The 19,201-nt window shown below is 56.1% G+C and overlaps 2 protein-coding genes across 2 annotated transcripts; one reads left to right on the top strand and one right to left on the bottom strand.

The window, feature by feature from the left end:
- Positions 1 to 214: 214 nt before the first annotated feature.
- LOC308228501 (olfactory receptor 14C36-like) lies at positions 215 to 1,162 on the bottom strand (the record flags this gene model as incomplete). The annotated part of the gene is made up of 1 exon (XM_080631888.1): positions 215 to 1,162. The coding sequence occupies one exon, from the start codon at positions 1,160 to 1,162 to the stop codon at positions 215 to 217; it is 948 nt and encodes a 315-aa protein (XP_080488014.1).
- A 15,817-nt stretch (positions 1,163 to 16,979) lies between these two features.
- Positions 16,980 to 17,957, top strand: LOC308228500 (olfactory receptor 14A16-like; the record flags this gene model as incomplete). The annotated part of the gene is made up of 1 exon (XM_080631887.1): positions 16,980 to 17,957. The coding sequence occupies one exon, from the start codon at positions 16,980 to 16,982 to the stop codon at positions 17,955 to 17,957; it is 978 nt and encodes a 325-aa protein (XP_080488013.1).
- Between the last annotated feature and the right edge of the window lie 1,244 nt (positions 17,958 to 19,201).

The raw sequence follows: 19,201 nt of genomic DNA, 5'->3' as shown, positions 1-19,201 counted from the left end.
TTGCTGCAGGATGGTTCATTGTGCTTAAATACAGTGACAGACCCTCACTGACACGAAGCCTGTGGGTCACATCAGTCGGTGGCTGCTTAAGCAGGAGGGTGATAACTGATATTTTTGTGAAAACAAAGTCATCATAAATTGAACAGGAAAACAAAAGTAAAGCAGGAAAGACAGACGTGGCCTGTCTTTACCTACACTTGGAACCCTTTGCAGGTTAAAGCAGGCAGTGTATGGCTGCTGAAACACATCCAGTCAGCAGCTTCCTCACAGCATCCTTGAGCTCCTGGTTCCTCAGGCTGTAGATGATGGGGTTCACTGCTGGAGGCACCACCGAGTACAGCACTGACAGCACCAGATCCAGGGATGGGGAGGAGATGGAGGGGGGCTTCAGGTAGGCAAAGATACCAGTGCTGACAAGCAGGGAGAGCACGGCCAGGTGAGGGAGGCACGTGGAAAAGGCTTTGTGGCGTCCCTGCTCAGAGGGGATCCTCAGCACGGCTCTGAAGATCTGCACATAGGACCCCACAATGAACACAAAACAGCCAAGTGCCAAACAGAAACTTAGCACAAGAAGCCCAACTTCCCTGAGGTAGGAATGTGAGTAGGAGAGCTTGAGGATCTGGGGGATTTCACAGAAGAACTGCTCCACAGCATTGCCTCGGCAGAGGGGCAGTGAAAATGTATTGGCTGTGTGCAGCAGAGCATAGAGAAACCCAGCGCCCCAGGCAGCTGCTGCCATGTGGACACAAGCTCTGCTGCCCAGGAGGCTCCCGTAGTGCAGGGGCTTGCAGATGGCCACGTAGCGGTGGTAGGACATGAGAGTGAGGAGAAAATACTCTGCTGACATGAAAAAGACAAAGAAAAAGATCTGTGCAGCACAACCTGTGTAGGAGATGACTCTGGTGTCCCAGAGGGAATTGGCCATGGATTTGGGGACAGTGGTGGAGATGCAGGCCAGGTCCAGCAGGGAGAGGTTGAGGAGGAAGAAGTACATGGGGGTGTGGAGGTGCTGGTCGCAGGCTGTGCTGGTGATGATGAGGCCGTTGCCCAGGAGCACAGCCAGGAAGATGCCCAGGAAGAGCCAGAAGTGCCAGAGCTGCAGCTCCCGCCTGGCTGGGAATGGCAGGAGGAGGAAGTGGGTGATGGAGCTGCTGTTGGACATCTGCTGCCTCTGGGCATGGGGCACTGTCAGAGGAGAAAAAGGCAGTGACAGGTTAGGACAGGAGGGATGTCAGATATAGAAGTTTAATTCACACACTCACAACTGTGAACACTTTCAGGCTACAGAAGAGAGGCTCAGTGTGAGTTGGTTGTGATTATCTCTGAGGTTGTTTGGTTTGTTTGTTTTCCCAGTGTCACAGCTGACAAGTGACATTTTAGGGACAAAATTCCTAAGTAAGTTTTTGAAAGCAACTGTGAAGAGTCTGAGCACTGGGCAGAAAAAAGGGCACAACTGTCTGTAGGTTCGTGCCTACTCAAATTGCTGCAGAATCCATCAGTCTGGTTCTCAGCTGCCCTGCACTTTCTAGAGGGACAGTCAGCTCCTTGCCCAGCAGAGCATGGCCAGCAGCCACCTGCAGTGCCAGGCACCAAGAGAGCTGCCTGAACGCACCCTCCCCAGGCCTGGGCTGCCCTTTCCCCCCACTCCCTGCCCATGTCTCTGCTGCCTGGAGCTGTCCCTGCCAGCAGCTGCTGCTCTGGGCCCAGCTCTGCTCCCTCTCAGTGCTCCCAGAGCCCATCCCATGGGCTGTGTGCTCAGCTCTGCCCTGCACACCCCTCCCGGCAGCAGGGCTCTGCCCAGGGGCAGCTCTGCCTCTGCAGGGGCTCAGCAGCAGCTCACACAAGTCCTGACAAGACTCTCGGTGCCTTCTCCAAAGCAGAGAAGGAAATTCCCAGCTCCCACTGCCCAAACTGCCCACCAAGAGTGGAAAACATCAGAGCTCAGGATCCTTCCTTTTAAGGCAAACGCTGCCTCAGTGTCTTTCAGAAGGACCCTCTGCAAACGTGCTCAGAGAGATGTGGAGCTGTGAGCAGCCCTGTCTCACACAGCACCCTCTCCAGTGCACAAGAATGCTTTTCCTTCCCTGCCAGGGGTTGTTGCTTACCCCGTAGCTTCTCCCCCAGGGCCATGGGGAGCTCCCGGGCAGGCTGAGTGTGGGGGTTGGAATGCATCGAAACTGTCAGAGATCATGGGAAGGAGGAACTACAGCAGGCAATGAGGAGTGACCCGTCCCTGACTGGTACTTGGAAGATGTTGGAACTGGCAAGGAACAAGGACGTCGGAACTGGAAAGAGGATGTTGAGAGACCTTTCGCCTGATGTAATCGCAAGGCAAACACAGATATACTTGGCTAATTGCTTGGAAAGATACAAATACCCTGTAACCTTTGCAATAAATGATCCAGCTTGTACTCTACGTCTGGGTCCGTGCCTTTCATTCTCATAGCTGAGCGCTGACCCTGGCAGGCAGCAGAGTCCCTGCCCCTGCACACAGCCCCTGGGCTGCAGCGACCCTGCTGGCAAGGACAGCGCTGGGCACCCCTGGCTGCACACCCACATTCACACCATGCAGCCAGCCCCGGGACAAAGGCCTGCCTTACACTGGCCATCACATGGTGCAGAGTGAAGCCCTGCTCTGCAGAACATCATCCTCCGCGTTATCGACGTAGAGAACCCAAGAAAGTCCCCCTGACAGATCCCATGGACTGTCCGAGGCAGCAGGCTCTGACAGGGAGGTAGAAGTTCTCCTGCGCTGACACCTTCTCAGCAACTCTGACACCAGCAGCTCCTGCACAGAAGGCTCCTGCTTCGCCCCCAGCACCTCTGCAGGCAGAGCTGAGCTCCAAGCACATGAACAAGCCCAGCGCCTCCTCCTCACCCAGCCCCTGCTCCTACAGCTGGGATGGCACCAGCACATCTCCTGACAGCTTCTCCTCCCTTTAGAGCATGCACCCACCATGTGTTTCAAGGCAACACTAAAAGAGGATTGCAAAGTCAAAGAACACGCACCTGGATGCGCAGGGCAGGCACGGGAGATGCAGCCTCCCGAGGGAGGGCTCTCCTCTGCACTGGTTCCTGCAGGGCTCTGGCTCCTTCAATAGCCCACGCTCAGCGTGGGGGCCCCGTCACAATGGGCGTCTCCACAGTGACCCCCACGGCTTTGTGATGGCGGCAGCATCGTGCCCATGGCACTGGGCACCCAGGGGTTCTCCGGGAGTGGCTGCAGGAGGACCAGCCTCTGCCCAGATGGCTCGGGGAGGTCCCTCATGGGCTGCTCTTCCTCAGTGCCTTTGGTCTGGAGGTGGAGCATGCGAGGGGTCACAGCTCAACCTGGGCAATGGAACAGGGCATCACGGCCACCTAAGACAAGTGGAGAGTGACCGACATTGGCACAGCAGAGAATCATGGAATGCCAGACTGGATTGAGGTGGAAGGGACCTTAAAGCTCATCCAGCTCCAACCCGTGCCACTGTCAGGGGCATCTTCCACTAGAGCAGCTTGCTCCAAGCTGCTCTGTCCAACCTGCCCTGTCCAACCTGCCCTTGAACACTGCCCAGAATGGAGCAGCCAAAGCTTCTCTGGGCAAGAGTCTGCCACTGTCTCTCTATCCTCAACATGAGGAATATTTTCTTAATATGAAATGAAATTTAGTTAGGGACTTCGACACGCTTGTGAGGTGGGCTGATGCCAACCTTATGAGGTTTAACTATGCCAAGTGCAAGGTCCTACACCTGATTCGAAGAAATCCCAGGCACAGCTACAGGTTGGGCAGACAGGAGATTCAGAGCAGCCCTGTGGAGAAGGACTTGGGGGTCTTGGTCGATGGACTATTCATTAGGGACTGTAGTGATAGGACCACGGGTAACTGGTTAAAACTTAAACAGGGGAAGTGTAAATTGGATATAAGGAAGAAGTTCTTTACTGTGAGGGTGGTGAGGCACTGGAACGGGTTGCCGAGGAAAGTTGTGAATGCTCCATCCTTGGCGGTGTTCAAGGCCAGGCTGGACAGAGCCTTGGGTGACATGGTTTAGCGTGAAGTGTCCCTGCCCATGGCAGGGGGGTGGAACTAGATGATCTTAAGGTCCTTTCCAACCCTAACTATTCTATGATTCTATTATTTTCCACACATACTTGGGCAGAAGTTTTCTTTCTGCAGCTTTCTCTCTGCATCCACTGAGGTGCGGGTACCACCAACGCAGCTTCCTCACGAGCGACCCAACCACTCAGGCAGCTCTTCCATCATGACCCAGACACAGGGACGGCCCCGCTTTTATGCCTGGCTTTGTTACATAAGCGCCGGAGCTTTGTGACATCATAAGTGATGGGTGACATCACACCAAGGCAGCTTTGGGAGCTCAGGTGCCCTGAGGTGGGAATGTGAGCAGGAGAGCTTGAGCATCTTCCTGCATTTACTCTGCTCTGATGGATCCATCACTGCAAGCAGCCCCAGAGCTCTTTATTATGGATTTCGGGGTGGACCTTGGCAGCTGAGGAGCCTCCAGCCCCTTTGCCATGGGAAGCCCATCCCCTTATGGATACCGTTAGTGGAGGAGCTGCCTCTGCTGCTCCATCCTCCTCCTGCTGTTCTCAGTGATGTTCTTGAAGATGTTCCTCGGTGCTTGGAACAGCTCCACCCTCCTGAGGACCTGGGCAGCTCGTGAGGAAAGGCAGCTGCAACACAGGGAAGCATCATCCTTTGGCTGTGGAGCTGACCCAGGACATCCCAGGCTGCTCCTCTGCAGCCCCAGCATGCAGGGATGGGGCTGCCCAACAGGCAGTGTCCACACTTACTCAGGCTGGGCTCTCTCCAGCGGGGCTGCTGCTGCCGTCTCCTCTGCTGGCAAAGGGGTTTCAGCCTTTCTCCACCTCTCCTTTCTCCTGGGCTGGGTTGGAGGGTGGGAAACCCAAAGGCCTCCGATCCCAAGAGCTCGGCATGGAGGAGATGATCTCAGCAAGCCTCATGGTGCCGTATCCCAGAGGACCTCATGGCAGGGGGATTGGACTAGATGATCTTTTGAGGTCCCTTCCAATCTCTAACATACTGTGATACTGTGAAGGAGCCTGCAGCAGGCGAGGGTCAATCCCTATCCCCATCCCTGGGGAGGATGCTGGTCCTCCCCTGCAGCCCAACCTTCCCACACCACCCATTCTGCCTTCACTTTCTCCTGCCCTCCTGCCAATGGGTCTTCCCTTGCTCCCACTCTGCAGCCAGCTGCCAGACCTCCTGGAGGGGATGGGGATCCAGCAGGGTCAGGCTCAGCTCCCTGCGGTCTCACCCACGGTGCTGCCCCTTTGCCTCAGCACGTACCTGCAGCGCTCGCTTGCAGGCTTCATCTAATGGGGGGGCAGAGATGAGCTGGGATGGAGGAGCTGTCTCCAGCCCATCTGCACCCATGGTCCTGGGGGAGCAGAGCAGTCAGATAACTGTGGGGCACTTGATGTCCCACTGTCACCCACTACTGCCACCCAGCTGTCTGAAAAGCGTAAGCCCACAGACACATTCATCCAGATGACAGAAACTGGTGCTCACCCTTCCTATTCTGGAGTGAAACAACAGGAGGAGGAAGATTTTTCCTAGGGATTTGGCTGTATAGGAAGGCGAGCACACTACTGCACAGCTACTGAGCACTGCTATGTCTTAGGGGATACCATTCAAAAACAACCATAAAGGAAAGCAGAAATCTAACTTTTTGCTGGCCAAAAAATTATGAAGGAAACACAATTCTGAACCAGTTCACCTCTTGTAAAAATTACAGTCGAACAAAAGAAGCTGTTTCTTATCTCCTGGATAACAGCACTGGAACTAGATCCATATTCAGGTCAAACAGTTCACGTGGAAGTTCTGCTTACCTCCAGCGCCTCTCCCCCAGCGCCGTGGGGAGCTCCCGGGCAGGCTGAGTGCTGACCCTGGCAGGCAGCAGAGTCCCTGCCCCTGCACACAGCCCCTGGGCTGCAGGCACCCTGCTCACAAGGACAGCGCTGGGCACCCCTGCCTGCACACCCACATTCACAGCCTGCAGCCAGCCCCGGGACAAGGGACCTGCCTTGTCCTGTCCCTCGCATGGTGCAGAGGGAAGCCCTGCTCTGCAGCACATCCTGCTCCTTATCTACACAGAGAAACCAAGAGAGTCCTCCTGACAGATCCCATGGACTGTCCGAGGCAGCAGCTTGAGGAGATCCCTCCAGGAACTGCGGCTGCATTGCCCTGCACCCAGAGCCTTACCATGCACAGGGCTGGGAAGGTTTCTCCTGCAGGGAGCTCTCAGCATCCTCCACTGCCAAGTGCCTTTAAGCTCTCTGAGGCTCGCAGGTCTCCCCTGGGTGCCTGCAGGCAGTGCCCCAGCCCTGCTCCTGGCCAGAGCTGTCTCTCTGCAGCGCTGCCCGCTTGCCAGCATCTCTCTGTGTCCCAGGAGCCCAGCCCAGCTCATCAGGAGAGACCCAGCCCAAGGTGGCTCTGCCTCTGTCCTGCTGGGCTCCCTCCAGGGCTCCCTGGGGCTCCAGGGGAACAGCATGGGAAACAGCCTGAAGCAAGCCCTGATGTTCCCTCCCTCAGCTGGCAGACACACTGCCTGCCTGCAGTGTCATTTCTCTGCTGAGAGACAGAGATTGGTCTGAACAATAAGATTTTGTAGGATCATGGAACCATTTATTTTGGAAAGGACACTTTAGAACATTGAGTCCACCATTAACCAAACACTGGCAAGTCAACACATGAACCATGTCCATTAGAGCGTATCTTTTAAATACCTCCAGGGATGGTGACACAACCACTCCAGCAGGCAGCCTGTTTCTTGTCCCATTATTAGACAGGACAGGCAGGCCAGGACAGGCTGGGATCTCCCTTACCCCGGCTGAAGGAAGGGATTCAGCCCGGTCAGCTGACCCATCTCATCCTGGGATTGCAGCCCTGGGGCTGGAAGGGGATTCAGCTCCATCCCATAAACACCAGAAACCCACAGGAGCTCTCACTTCCTCAGAAGGTGAAAATGTACCATTATGTAGATGATGTCTTAATCAGAGATTCCCCTACAAAGGCAGGGGAAGCAGGAACAGCAGTGTGGGAAGCACTACATGATGTCAAAGTTTCACCTGAGCAATGTCAGAAACCAAGTAAAAACCAGCACATCAACGCTCCCACCCAACTTGGTGTTGGCCGCAAATTTACACATCCCAGTATGGAGCAGTATGGACCGGTTTGCACCAGTACAGACCAATATAGGCCACTATGGCCCCAGATACTGCTGGGGTTTCAATATCCCAGTGCTCCCAGTCCCTGCTGCAGGTCTTCCCACTTGCAGCTGTGCTCAACTCCCAATCCCTTCCAGTGCTCCCACTACCTGCTGCAGGTGCTCCCAGTCCTTCCCAGTCCCTCCCAGTGCTCCCAGTCCCTGCCACAGGTGCTCCTGCTCATCCCCCACATGACCTCCTTGGTCTTTTTCAGGGGGAACACCCCAAATTAGGCAACCCCCACTCTGGGGCTGGCCCCACCAACTGCCTGATAGCAGAGAGGGGGGGAGTTGGGGTGCCCCATGGGGTGTGATTTGGGGGCAACAAGGAGCAATTTGGGGCTGGGTGGCTTTTGGGGGGGAAGCAGCTTTCTAGGGGCACCCCCATTTGGGGTGGGGGTGTTTGGTGGGGCCCCTCCAGGATTTTCGGTCCTCGGGTTCATTTGGCAGGGCCCATGGTGATGGTGGGGTGCAGTTCACTTTGGAGGTGCTACAGGCCCCCCATTTGGGGGTCCTGCCTGCTTGTCTGTTGCTTCAAGGAGATTTGGGGTCCTCCAGGATTTTGGGGGGCACCACGATTGCTTTGGCTGCCTCCAGGGCCCTTTATTGGGGTGCCACTCTTGGAGGGTCCAAGCCCCCTGACACCCTGAATTCACTACTGAACCCAAAGCAATGTTGGGGTCCCCCCAGTGGATTTGAAGTCCCACAGCATTTGGGGGGACCCCAGGGCAGGTGCTGGGGGGACCCCACTTTTCAAACAACCCCTTTTTCAGGGGCCTTCTGGCAGCTGCACTGAGCCAGGGTGGATTTGGAGCTGCAGGGTTTGGGTTTGGGGGATTTGGGGCTCCCCGCTGGGATTTTGAGGTGCAGGGGGGCTGGGTCCTGGGGTGCCGGGTTCTGGGGTCCCACCTGGCTGCAGGTGCTTGTGCAGAGCCAAGAGCCTCTTGAGGTGCTTCTTGTGCTGCTCCTTCAGGTCCCAGCGCTGCTGCCCCTGCAGCGGCTTCACTCGGCCTCGTGCTGCTGGATGCGCAGGGCAGGCACGGGAGATGCAGCCTCCCGAGGGAGGGCTCTCCTCTGCACTGGTTCCTGCAGGGCTCTGGCTCCTTCAATAGCCCACGCTCAGCGTGGGGGCCCCGTCACAATGGGCGTCTCCACAGCGACCACCACGGCTTTGTGATGGCGGCAGCATCGTGCCCATGGCACTGGGCACTCTGAAGGCTTCCTGAAGGGTTCCGTGGGGTTCCGTGGCCTCGCACACCTGAACACGGAGTGTTCCAGAATCAGCCACCCCTGTGGTCCCCATGTCCCCAAGGTCATTGTGATGCATGAACCCTGACTGGGTCCATGGGGTGCTCTGGAGGTGCTCCAGGCACTCTCTGGGAATCTCTAGGGGCATCCCTGGGTTGCTCTGGGCATCCTGAGGATGCTCTGGGGGTGCTTTAGGTGTCACCACAGACCAAATCCCTCCCAAATCTGGCAAACCTGGGGTTTATTGGTTTTTTTACTCCAACCTTGCCATGAGCAGGGAGCACTTTCTCCATCCTGACCCTTATTCAATAGAATTTCTCTCCCTCTCATCCAATCTCTATTAAATCTGTGGTAAATCCAGGAAAAGCTGCCTCTCTGCTTGCCTTGAACTACGAAAGACCCGCTGTCGAATGAATGTCATTCTGGGCAGCCTGTGACCGTGTCCCACCACGCTCACAGAGAAGAACTTCCTCCTAAGGTCTCATCTTATTCACCCCCCTCTGTCTACTTAAAGCCGTTCCCACTTGTCTGATCACTACACGCTCTTGTAAGGAATCCCCCTCCAGCTTTCTTGCAGGCATCAAACGTGGTCACGTCCCTTGCGCTGCCCTTCCCTCCCCTGCCCACATCCCTCCATCCCGCAGGGGGGCAGAGAGACCCCGCAGCCGCTCCAGGGGGAAACTGGGGGGAGTCACCCGGGAGGCCCAGATCCCTCCTCGGGGCAGGCTGGGTATTGGTCGGTGAGTGGTGAGCAGTTGTATTCTCCCCCCTTGTTCTTCCCCTCACCATTATTGTTCCTGGCGGTAGCAGCAGTGGGTTTCAGTTATCCCTTAGTTACTGGACTGCTCTTATCTCAGCCCATGGCAGTTACATTCTTTCCATTCTCCTCCCCTTCCCTCTGGAGCCTGGGGGGGGGGGGATGGAGGTCAGAGGGAGGTGGGGGGAGAGGAAGGAGAGTGAGCGAGCGGCTGCGTGGTTCTCAGTTACCGGCTGGGTTAAACCATGACTCTCCCCAGACCCACAAATACCCCCCAAGTGACCCCCATCGAGCCACATCTGCCTGCCAAGTGACCCCCCAGAGACCCCCAGACACACAACTGCCCCCCATGTGACCCCAAATTGACTCCCCAGACCAACAACTGTGACCCAAGTGACCCCGAAGTGACCCTCCAGACCCACAACTATCTCCAAAGTGACCCCCAAGGGACCACCCATACCTACAACTGCCCCCAAATGACCACCAAGTGACAACCCAGACCCACAACTTTCCCTAAATTGACCCCCAAGTGACCCCCATCGAGCCACAGCTGTCCCCCAAGTGACCCCAAATTGACTCCCCAGACCCACAACTGCCTCACAAGTGACCCCAAGTGACCACCCAGTCCCACAACTGCTCCCCAAGTGACCCCAAATTGACTCCCCAGACCCACAACTGCCCCACAAGTTACCCCAAGTGAGCACCCAGACCCACAAGTGCCCCCCAGGTGACCCTCCAGACCCACAAGGGCTCCAAATTGACTCCCCAGATCAAAAACTGCCACCCAAGTGACCCCCCAGTGACTCCAAGACCCAAGTGACCCTAAAGTAATCCCTATAGAGCCACAACTGCCTCCCAACCCCAAACTGACTCCCCAGACCCACATCTGCCCGCCAAGTGACCACCCAGACAAACAACTGCCCCCCCAAGTGACTCCCCAGACCCAAAACTGCCCCCCACGTGACACCCTAGACCCACAACTGCCCCCTAAGTGACCCCTGAGTAAACCCACAGACCCATAAATGCTCCCCAAGTGACCCCCTGGTGTCCACCCAGACCCACAACTGACCACCAAGTGGCACCTCAGACTGACAACTGCACCCCCAGTGACCCTCCAGACCCACAACTGCCCACCCAGTGACCTCCCAGTCACCCCCAGACCCACAAATGCCCCCCAAATGACTCCCCAGATCTGCAACTGCCCAGCCAGTCACCCCCCAGACCCACAACTGCACCCCTAGTGCCCCCCCCGACTCAAAACTGCCCTCCATGTGACCACCCAGTGACTCCCCAGACCCATAACTGCCCCCTAAGTGACCCGCAGGGATAGGGATAGGGATTGACCCTCGCCTGCTGCAGGCCCCTTCCATGAGGTCTTCTGGGATGCGGCACCATGAGGCTTGCTGAGATCATCTCCTCCATGGCGAGCCCTTGGGATCGGAGGCCTTTGGGTTTCCCACCCTCCAACCCAGCCCAGGAGAAAGGAGAGGTGGAGAAAGGCTGAAACCCCTTTGCCAGCAGAGGAGACGGCAGCAGCAGCCCCGCTGGAGAGAGCCCAGCCTGAGTAAGTGTGGACACTGCCTGTTGGGCAGCCCCATCCCTGCATGCTGGGGCTGCAGAGGAGCAGCCTGGGATGTCCTGGGTCAGCTCCACAGCCAAAGGATGATGCTTCCCTGTGTTGCAGCTGCCTTTCCTCACGAGCTGCCCAGGTCCTCAGGAGGGTGGAGCTGTTCCAAGCACCGAGGAACATCTTCAAGAACATCACTGAGAACAGCAGGAGGAGGATGGAGCAGCAGAGGCAGCTCCTCCACTAACGGTATCCATAAGGGGATGGGCTTCCCATGGCAAAGGGGCTGGAGGCTCCTCAGCCGCCAAGGTCCACTCCGAAATCCATAATAAAGAGCTCTGGGGCTGCTTGCAGGGATGGATCCATCAAAGCAGAGTAAATGCAGGAAGATGCTCAAGCTCTCCTGCTCACATTCCCACCTCAGGGCACCTGAGCTCCCAAAGCTGCCTTGGAGTGATGTCACCCATCACTTATGATGTCACAAAGCACCAGCACTTATGTAATGCAGCCAGGTATGAAAGTGGGGCCGTCCCTGTGTCTGGGTCATGATGGAAGAGCTGCCTGAGTGGTTGGGTCGCTCGTGAGGAAGCTGCGTTGGTGGCACCCGCACCTCAGTGGATGCAGAGAGAAAGCTGCAGAAAGACAGCTTCTGACCAAGTATGTGTGGAAAATCCTCCTCTGCTCTCCCCAAGTGTATTTTCCTTCTCATGAGATGGGATGTGTGGGGGATGATCCCATCTCAGTTCATCCTAACCTCATCTGCTTGCCTGTCATCATACAGCTCAGCTTATCTCCCCCTCCCCGTGCCTCCAAATCCCTTCTGAACTGCCAGATTCTCTTCCTCCATCACATCTCCTCCATTGGGGAACATGGGGCATCAAGGAGAGACTCGAGGTGCCCTGGGATGGATGTATGGCATCATTTTGTGGAACATGGGGAGGTCTCCCAAATTACTGTGCCCACTACAGGGAATTTTGGAAACCCCCTCCTATGAACCCTGAAATCTCCCACGAACCCCCAAATCCCTCTGAAGCCCCAAATTTACCCAATTTATGGCAAAGGGACCACATGGGTCATCCAATGATGCCCCAGGTGGCCTGGGATGGATATACCCTCCATTTTCAGGAGACGGGGGGTCCTCCAAATCCCTGCAACCCCAGAGAGTCTTGGGGACCTCCCTGAACCTCAAACCTCCCCTGAATCCCCAAATCTTCCTCTGAACCCTCAAATTCCCCCCACTTTCTGCCATGGGGAAACACAGGGCATCCGGTGAGACTCAGGGTGCCAAGGGACAAAGGTGCCTCCACTGAGGGACGTGGGGGTCCCCAAGATTCCTGCCCCTGCAGAGCTTTGGCCCCTGCACCCCCCCCACCCCCCCTGCAGAGGTGTCCCCGCAGTCGCTGCAGGAGCTGCGGCAGCACGAGGCCGATGTGAAGCCGCTGCAGGAGCAGCGCCGGGACCTGAAGAAGCTGCGCAAGAAGCACCTCAAGAGGCTCTTGGCTCTGCACAAGCACCTGCAGCCAGGTGGGACCCCAGAACCCGGCACCCCAGGACCCAGCCCCCCTGCACCTCAAAATCCCAGCGGGGAGCCCCAAATCCCCCCAAACCCAAACCCTGCAGCTCCAAATCCGCCCTGGCTCAGTGCAGCTGCTAGGAGCCCCCTGACAAAGGGGTGTTCTGAAAAGTGGGGTCCCCCCAGCACCTGCCCTGGGGTCCCCCCAAATGCTGTGGGACCTAAAATCTTCTGGGGGACCCCAACGTTGCTTTGGGTTCAGTAGTGAATTCAGGGGATCAGAGGGGATTGACCCTCCAAAAGTGGTACCCCAGTACAGGGGCACCCCAAAATCAGACTGCCCTCCCAGAGGGCACTGGAGGCACCCAAAGCAATCATGGTGCCCCCCAAAATCCTGAGGTAACCGCATATTTCCTTGAAGCAACAGACAAGCAGGCAGGACCCCGAAAAGGGAGCCTGTAGCACCCCTAAAGTGAACCTCACCCCACCATCACCACGGGCCCTGCCAAATGAACCCAGGGACCCAAAATCCTGGAGGAGCCCCACCAAACACCCCCACCCCCAAATGGAGGTGTCCCAAAAAAGCTGCTCCCCCCACCAAAACTACGCAGCCCCAAATTGCTCCTCGTTGCCCCCAGATCACACCCTATGGGGCACCCCAACTCCCCCCAGTATCAGGTAGAAGGAGGGGGCAGCCCCAGAGTGGGGGGTGCCTAATTTGGGGTTGTCCTGCAAAAAGACCAATGAAGTCTGGTGAGGGATGGGCAGGAGCACCTGTGGCAGGGACTGGGAGCACTGGGATATTGAAACCCCAGCCGTATCTGGGGCCATAGAGGCCTATATTGGTCTGTACTGATGCAAACTGAACCACACTGCTCCATACCGGGATGTGTAGATTTGTGGATGGGAGTGGGTGGGAGCGTTGATCTGCTGGTTTCTACTTGGTTTCTGACATTGCTCAGGTGGAACTTTGACATCAGGTAGTGCTTCCCACACTGCTGTTGCTGCTTTCGCTGCTTTTGTGGGGGCATTTCCTCTGATTAAGACATCATCAGGTCTGCAGTAGTCCATACTGCTCCATACTGGGATGTGTAAACTTGCAGATGACACCAAATCGGGTGGGAGCGTTGATCTGCTGGAGGGTAGGAAGCTCTGCAGAGGGATCTGGACAGGCTGCATCCATGGGCTGTGGCCAATGGGATGAGGTTCCAGAAGGCAAAGTGCCGGCTCCTGCACTTGGGCCACAACAACCCCCTGCAACGCTCCAGGCTTGGGGAAGAGCGGCTGGAAACTGCTCATGGGAAAGGAGCTGGGGGTGCTGCTTGATGGAGCTGAACAGGAGCAGCTTGTGCCCAGGCAGCCAGGAAGCCACCAGCATCCTGGCCTGGATCAGCACCAGTGTGGCAGCAGGGCCAAGGCAGTGGTTGTGCCCTGCACTGGGCACTGGTGAGGCTGCACCTCAAATCAGCTCTGGGCCCCTGACTAACAAGAGAGACATTGAGGGGCTGGAGCGGGGCCAGAGAAGGGCAGCGGAGCTGGTGCAGGGCCTGGAGCACAGGGGTGATGGGGAAGGGCTGAGGGACCTGGGGGGTTCAGTCTGGAGAAGAGAAGGCTCAGGGGGGACCTGATCGCTCCCTACAAGTGCCTGAGAGGAGGATGGAGCCAGGAGGGGCTGGGCTCTGCTCCCAAGGAACAAGGGATGGGACAAGAGGAACCGGCCTCAAGCTGCACCAGGGCAGGTTTAGATGGAGCTGAGGAACAATTCCTTCCCCAAAGGGTGCTCAGGCATTGGAACAGGCTGCCCAGGGCAGGGCTGCAGTCACCGTCCCTGCAAGTGTTCACACACCAAGTAGACGAGGCCCTGAGTGCCATGGGTTAGTGGTGGCCTCGGCAGTGCTGGAGTAAGGGTTGGACTGGAAGAGCTTAAAGGTCTTTTCCAACCAGGATGATTCTATGATTCTGTGATCCCTTTTGCTGAGGCATCAGTGAACCAGTGAACCATTCTGCTGAAGTTCCCTCGTTGAAAAGGAGGTGCTTCTAAACCTGTTGAGGGTTTGAAAGGTTGTTGTAACGCTGATGGCTCTGCATTTGCAAGCATCTGCAGTAGTTTGGAAACTTCAGTCTGTCCTTCAGATAGTTTCACTTCCTCTTCAACCCCCGGTAGGTAGGCATGCCATTTCCTGCCAGTGGGTTTGTGCAGCTCCATCCTGAGGAGCAGTTCCCTTTGGGATACTGTCAAGTCAATTGAATGGATTGAATGGATGGTTTGTCCTGCTTGTTCTTGATCAGTGTTCTCAGTTTGTTTTACTGCTGGGACTAAAGACAAGAGTCCCTTTTCCCACTCCAAATATCTCAGTTCAGTGTCTTTGAAAGAGGCGACTTGAACATTAAAGTTCTTTTTAGTCCATTAGGGTCAGCTTGAATAGGTCACAGGAAGAGCCATGCTCAGCAAAACCCCATTCTACTATGGAAGACAGTGGAGGTGTACAGGCCCCAGTGACTGGTACAGTTTTAATTCCTGTATCAGGCATTTCCTGTTTCCTCATGCTCTGGGTTCCATTCCTGTGGCTTTCCCTTTCATAACAGTGAGTACAGTGGGTGAGCAATGATAGAGAATCCAGGTCCATGTTTCCTCCAGTATCCTGAAGGACCCATAAGCTGTTGTAATTCCTTCCCAGACTGGGGCATCTGCCCTTGTTCTGTTTTTCTGCAGGTGTCTGCAGCAATCACTGCACTGCTGCTATCCACCAAGTATCCCCTGATTTGACTGGTTTCTGCTTGGTTTCTGACATTCCTTAAGTGGAACTTCAACTTCTGCACCATGGAGTGCTTACACACTGCTGTTGCTGCAGTTCTTTGGGGCAACCTCCTCTGATTAAGACATCATCTCTAGAATGGTACATTTTCACCTTCTGAGGAAGTCAGACCTCCTGTGGGTTCCTAGTGTTTATGGGACATAGCTGAGTCTCCTTCCAGCCCCAGGGCTACAATCCCAGCAGGAGATGCCTCAAGTAACCAGGATAAATCCCTTCCTTTCAGCAGGGGTAAAGGAGATCCCAGCCTGTCCTGGCCTGCCTGTCTTGTCTGATGATGGAACAAGAAACAGGCTGCCCGCAAAAGTGGTTGTGTCACCATTCCTGGAGGTATTTAAAAGACATTTAGATGTGGCACTTGTGGATACTGCTTAGTGCTGGACTTGACAGTGTTTGATTAATGGTTGGACTAGGTCTTAAGCATCTTTTCCAACCTGAATGATTCTATGATTCTACAAAATCTCATTGTTCAGACCAATCTCTGTCTCTCAGCAGAGCAATGACACTGCAGGCAGGCAGTGTGTCTGCCAGCTGAGGGAGGGAACATCAGTGCTTGCTTCAGGCTGTTTCCCATTGTGTTCCCCTGGAGCCCCAGGGAGCCCTGGAGAGTGCCCAGCAGGGCAGAGGCAGAGCCACCTTGGGCTGGGCCTCTCCTGATGACCTGGGCCGGGCTCCTGGGACACAGAGAGATGCTGGCAAGCGGGCAGTGCTGCAGAGAGACAGCTCTGGCCAGGAGCAGGGCTGGGGCACTGCCTGCAGGCACCCAGGGGAGACCTGCGAGCCTCAGAGAGCTTAAAGGCACTTGGCAGTGGAGGATGCTGAGAGCTCCCTGCAGGAGAAACCTTCCCAGCCCTGTGCATGGTAAGGCTCTGGGTGCAGGGCAATGCAGCTGCAGTTCCTGGAGGGATCTCCTCAAGCTGCTGCCTCGGACAGTCCATGGGATCTGTCAGGAGGACTCTCTTGGTTTCTCTGTGTAGATAAGGAGCAGGATGTGCTGCAGAGCAGGGCTTCCCTCTGCACCATGCGAGGGACAGGACAAGGCAGGTCCCTTGTCCCGGGGCTGGCTGCAGGCTGTGAATGTGGGTGTGCAGGCAGGGGTGCCCAGCGCTGTCCTTGGAAGCAGGGTCCCTGCAGCCCAGGGGCTGTGTGCAGGGGCAGGGACTCTGCTGCCTGCCAGGGTCAGCACTCAGCCTGCCCGGGAGCTCCCCACGGCGCTGGGGGAGAGGCGCTGGAGGTAAGCAACAACCCCTGGCAGGGCAGTAGAAGTGTTCTTGTGCACTGGAGAGGGTGCTGTGTGGGTCAGGGCTGCTCACAGCTCCACATCTCTCTGAGCACGTTTGCAGAGGGTCCTTCTGAAAGACACTGAGGCAGCGATTGCCTGATAGGGAAGGATCCTGAGCTCTGATGTTTTCCACTCTTGGTGGGCAGGTTGGGCAGTGGGAGCTGGGAATTTCCTTCTCTGCTTTGGAGATGGCACCGAGAGTCTTGTCAGGACTTGTGTGAGCTGCTGCTGAGCCCCTGCAGAGGCAGAGCTGCCCCTGGGCAGAGCCCTGCTGCCAGGAGGAGTGTGCAGGGCAGAGCTGAGCACACACAGTTCTTCACAGTTGCCTTCAAAATACTTCTTAGCAAATTTATCCCTAAAAGGTCACTTGTCAGCTGTGACATTGGGAAAACAAACAAACCAAACAACCTCGGAGATAATCACAACCAACTCACACTGAGCCTCTCTTCTGTAGCCTGAAAGTGTTCACAGTTGTGAGTGTGTAAATTGAACTTCTATATCTGACATCCCTCCTGTCCTAACCTGTCACTGCCTTTTTCTCCTGTGACAGTGCCCCATGCCCAGAGGCAGCAGATGTCCAACGGCAGCTCCATCACCCACTTCCTCCTCCTGCCATTCCCAGCCAGGCGGGAGCTGCAGCTCTGGCACTTCTGGCTCTTCCTGGGCATCTTCCTGGCTGCCCTCCTGGGCAACGGCCTCATCATCACCAGCACAGCCTGCGACCAGCACCTCCACACCCCCATGTACTTCTTCCTCCTCAACCTCTCCCTGCTGGACCTGGCCTGCATCTCCACCACTGTCCCCAAATCCATGGCCAATTCCCTCTGGGACACCAGGGCCATCTCCTACACAGGTTGTGCTGCACAGATCTTTTTCTTTCTCTTTTTTATTTCAGCTGAGTTTTCTCTCCTCACCACCATGTCCTACGACCGCTACGTGGCCATCTGCAAGCCCCTGCACTACGGGAGCCTCCTGGGCAGCAGAGCTTGTGTCTACATGGCAGCAGCTGCCTGGGGCGCTGGGTTTCTCACTGCTCTGCTGCACACAGCCAATACATTTTCACTGCCCCTCTGCCGAGGCAATGCTGTGGAGCAGTTCTTCTGTGAAATCCCCCAGATCCTCGAGCTCTCCTGCTCACATTCCTACCTCAGGGAAGTTGGGCTTCTTGTGCTAAGTTGCTTTCTAGTACTTGGCTGTATTGTGTTCATTGTGGGGTCCTATGTGCAGATCTTCAGGGCCGTGCTGAGGATCCCCTCTGAGCAGGGACGCCACAAAGCCTTTTCCACGTGCCTCCCTCACCTGGCCGTGCTCTCCCTGCTTCTCAGCACTGGTATCTTTGCCTATCTGAAGCCCCCCTCCATCTCCTCCCCATCCCTGGATCTGGTGCTGTCAGTGCTGTACTCGGTGGTGCCTCCAGCAGTGAACCCCATCATCTACAGCCTGAGGAACCAGGAGCTCAAGGATGCTGTGAGGAAGCTGGTGACTGGATGTGTTTCAGCAGCCATACGCTGCCTGCTGTCCTCTCCAAAAGGCTTCCAATGTACATCATGACAGGCCACATCTGTCTTTGCTGCTTTAGATTTGTTTTCCTGTTTCAATTTTTGGTGATGTTGTCTTCATAGAAATGTCAGTTTTCATCTCCTCCTGCTTAAGTAGCCACCGTTGGATGTGACCCAGAGACTTCGTGTCAGTGAGGGTCTGTCATTGTATTTATGGGAAATAAATGATCCTGCAGCAACTTCTTCTCTGTGCTATGTGCTCCCATGGCAGGAATGAAGGGGAATGAAATCAGCTTTCTGGCTGCTCCAGCTCTGGGATGGCTGCTCTGTGCCTGGAGCAGGAAGAGCTCTTGAGGAGCCCAAGGGCCGGGGCTGTTGTGCTGGTGTGGGGAGATGGGATGGCATGGGGGGGCTGCAGAGCTCTCAGGGTGTCCTGGGCAGGAGAGCAGGGGAAACAGGGGTCCCTGCAGGGGACTCCCCTGCAATGGCCCAGGCTGGGGCTGCCTGGCTGGGAGCAGCCCATGGGAAAGGTCTGGGTGGGCAGGAGCTGGACAGGAGGCAGCATGTGCCCTGGCAGCAAGGGAGGACAGCAGCATGGCGGGCTGTATGACCAGGAGCACGGCAGGAGAACAAGGGAAGGGATGCTCTGGAATACTCCATCCAGGTTTCAGATCCCCAATTCAGGAACGCTATTGGAAAGCAGGAGTGGGTTTACCAGTAGGCCCTGAGGACAGGCAGGGACTGGAGCACGGTGCCTGTGGGCAGAGGCTGGGGGAGCTGGGCTTGTCCAGCCCGGAGAAGGGAAGGCTGATGGGGACCTGAGATCTTGGGAAGGGAAGGCTGTTGGGGACTGGCTGCCTGTACCAGCAAGGAGGACATGGAGAATACAGAGCCAGGCTCCTGACCATGGTGCCTGGTGGGAGGACAAAAGGCAATGGGGGATAGTGACAGAGGAGAGGTTGAGCCAGGACATAAGGAAACCTTGTTCCCATAGGCTCAGGCAAGTGCTGCATCAGGTCACCCAGAGAGGGTGTGCAGTCTCTGGCTTTGGGGATTTCCAACTCAGACTGTTTCAAGCCCTGAGCCACTCTGCTCTGATCCTGTTCCCAATGGGTTGGACTCGAGACCTTGTGGGTTCCCTTCCAACCTCTGTTGTTTCATGGTCCTATAATGATGGGCTTATGAAGAGTCACAGAGATTCTCTAAGGGCTGGAGTGCATCTCCAATGATGACAGGCTGTGAGAGCTGCAGTTGTTAAGCCTGAAGAAGAGAAGGCTCCAAGGAGACATCTTAGCA

The sequence above is a fragment of the Psittacula echo genome, assembly GCF_963264785.1.
Source record: "Psittacula echo genome assembly, chromosome: 19".
NCBI classification, from domain to species: domain Eukaryota; kingdom Metazoa; phylum Chordata; class Aves; order Psittaciformes; family Psittacidae; genus Psittacula; species Psittacula echo.
Note: the sequence above shows the minus strand (reverse complement) of the source record. Positions and strands in the feature narration are given on the sequence as shown.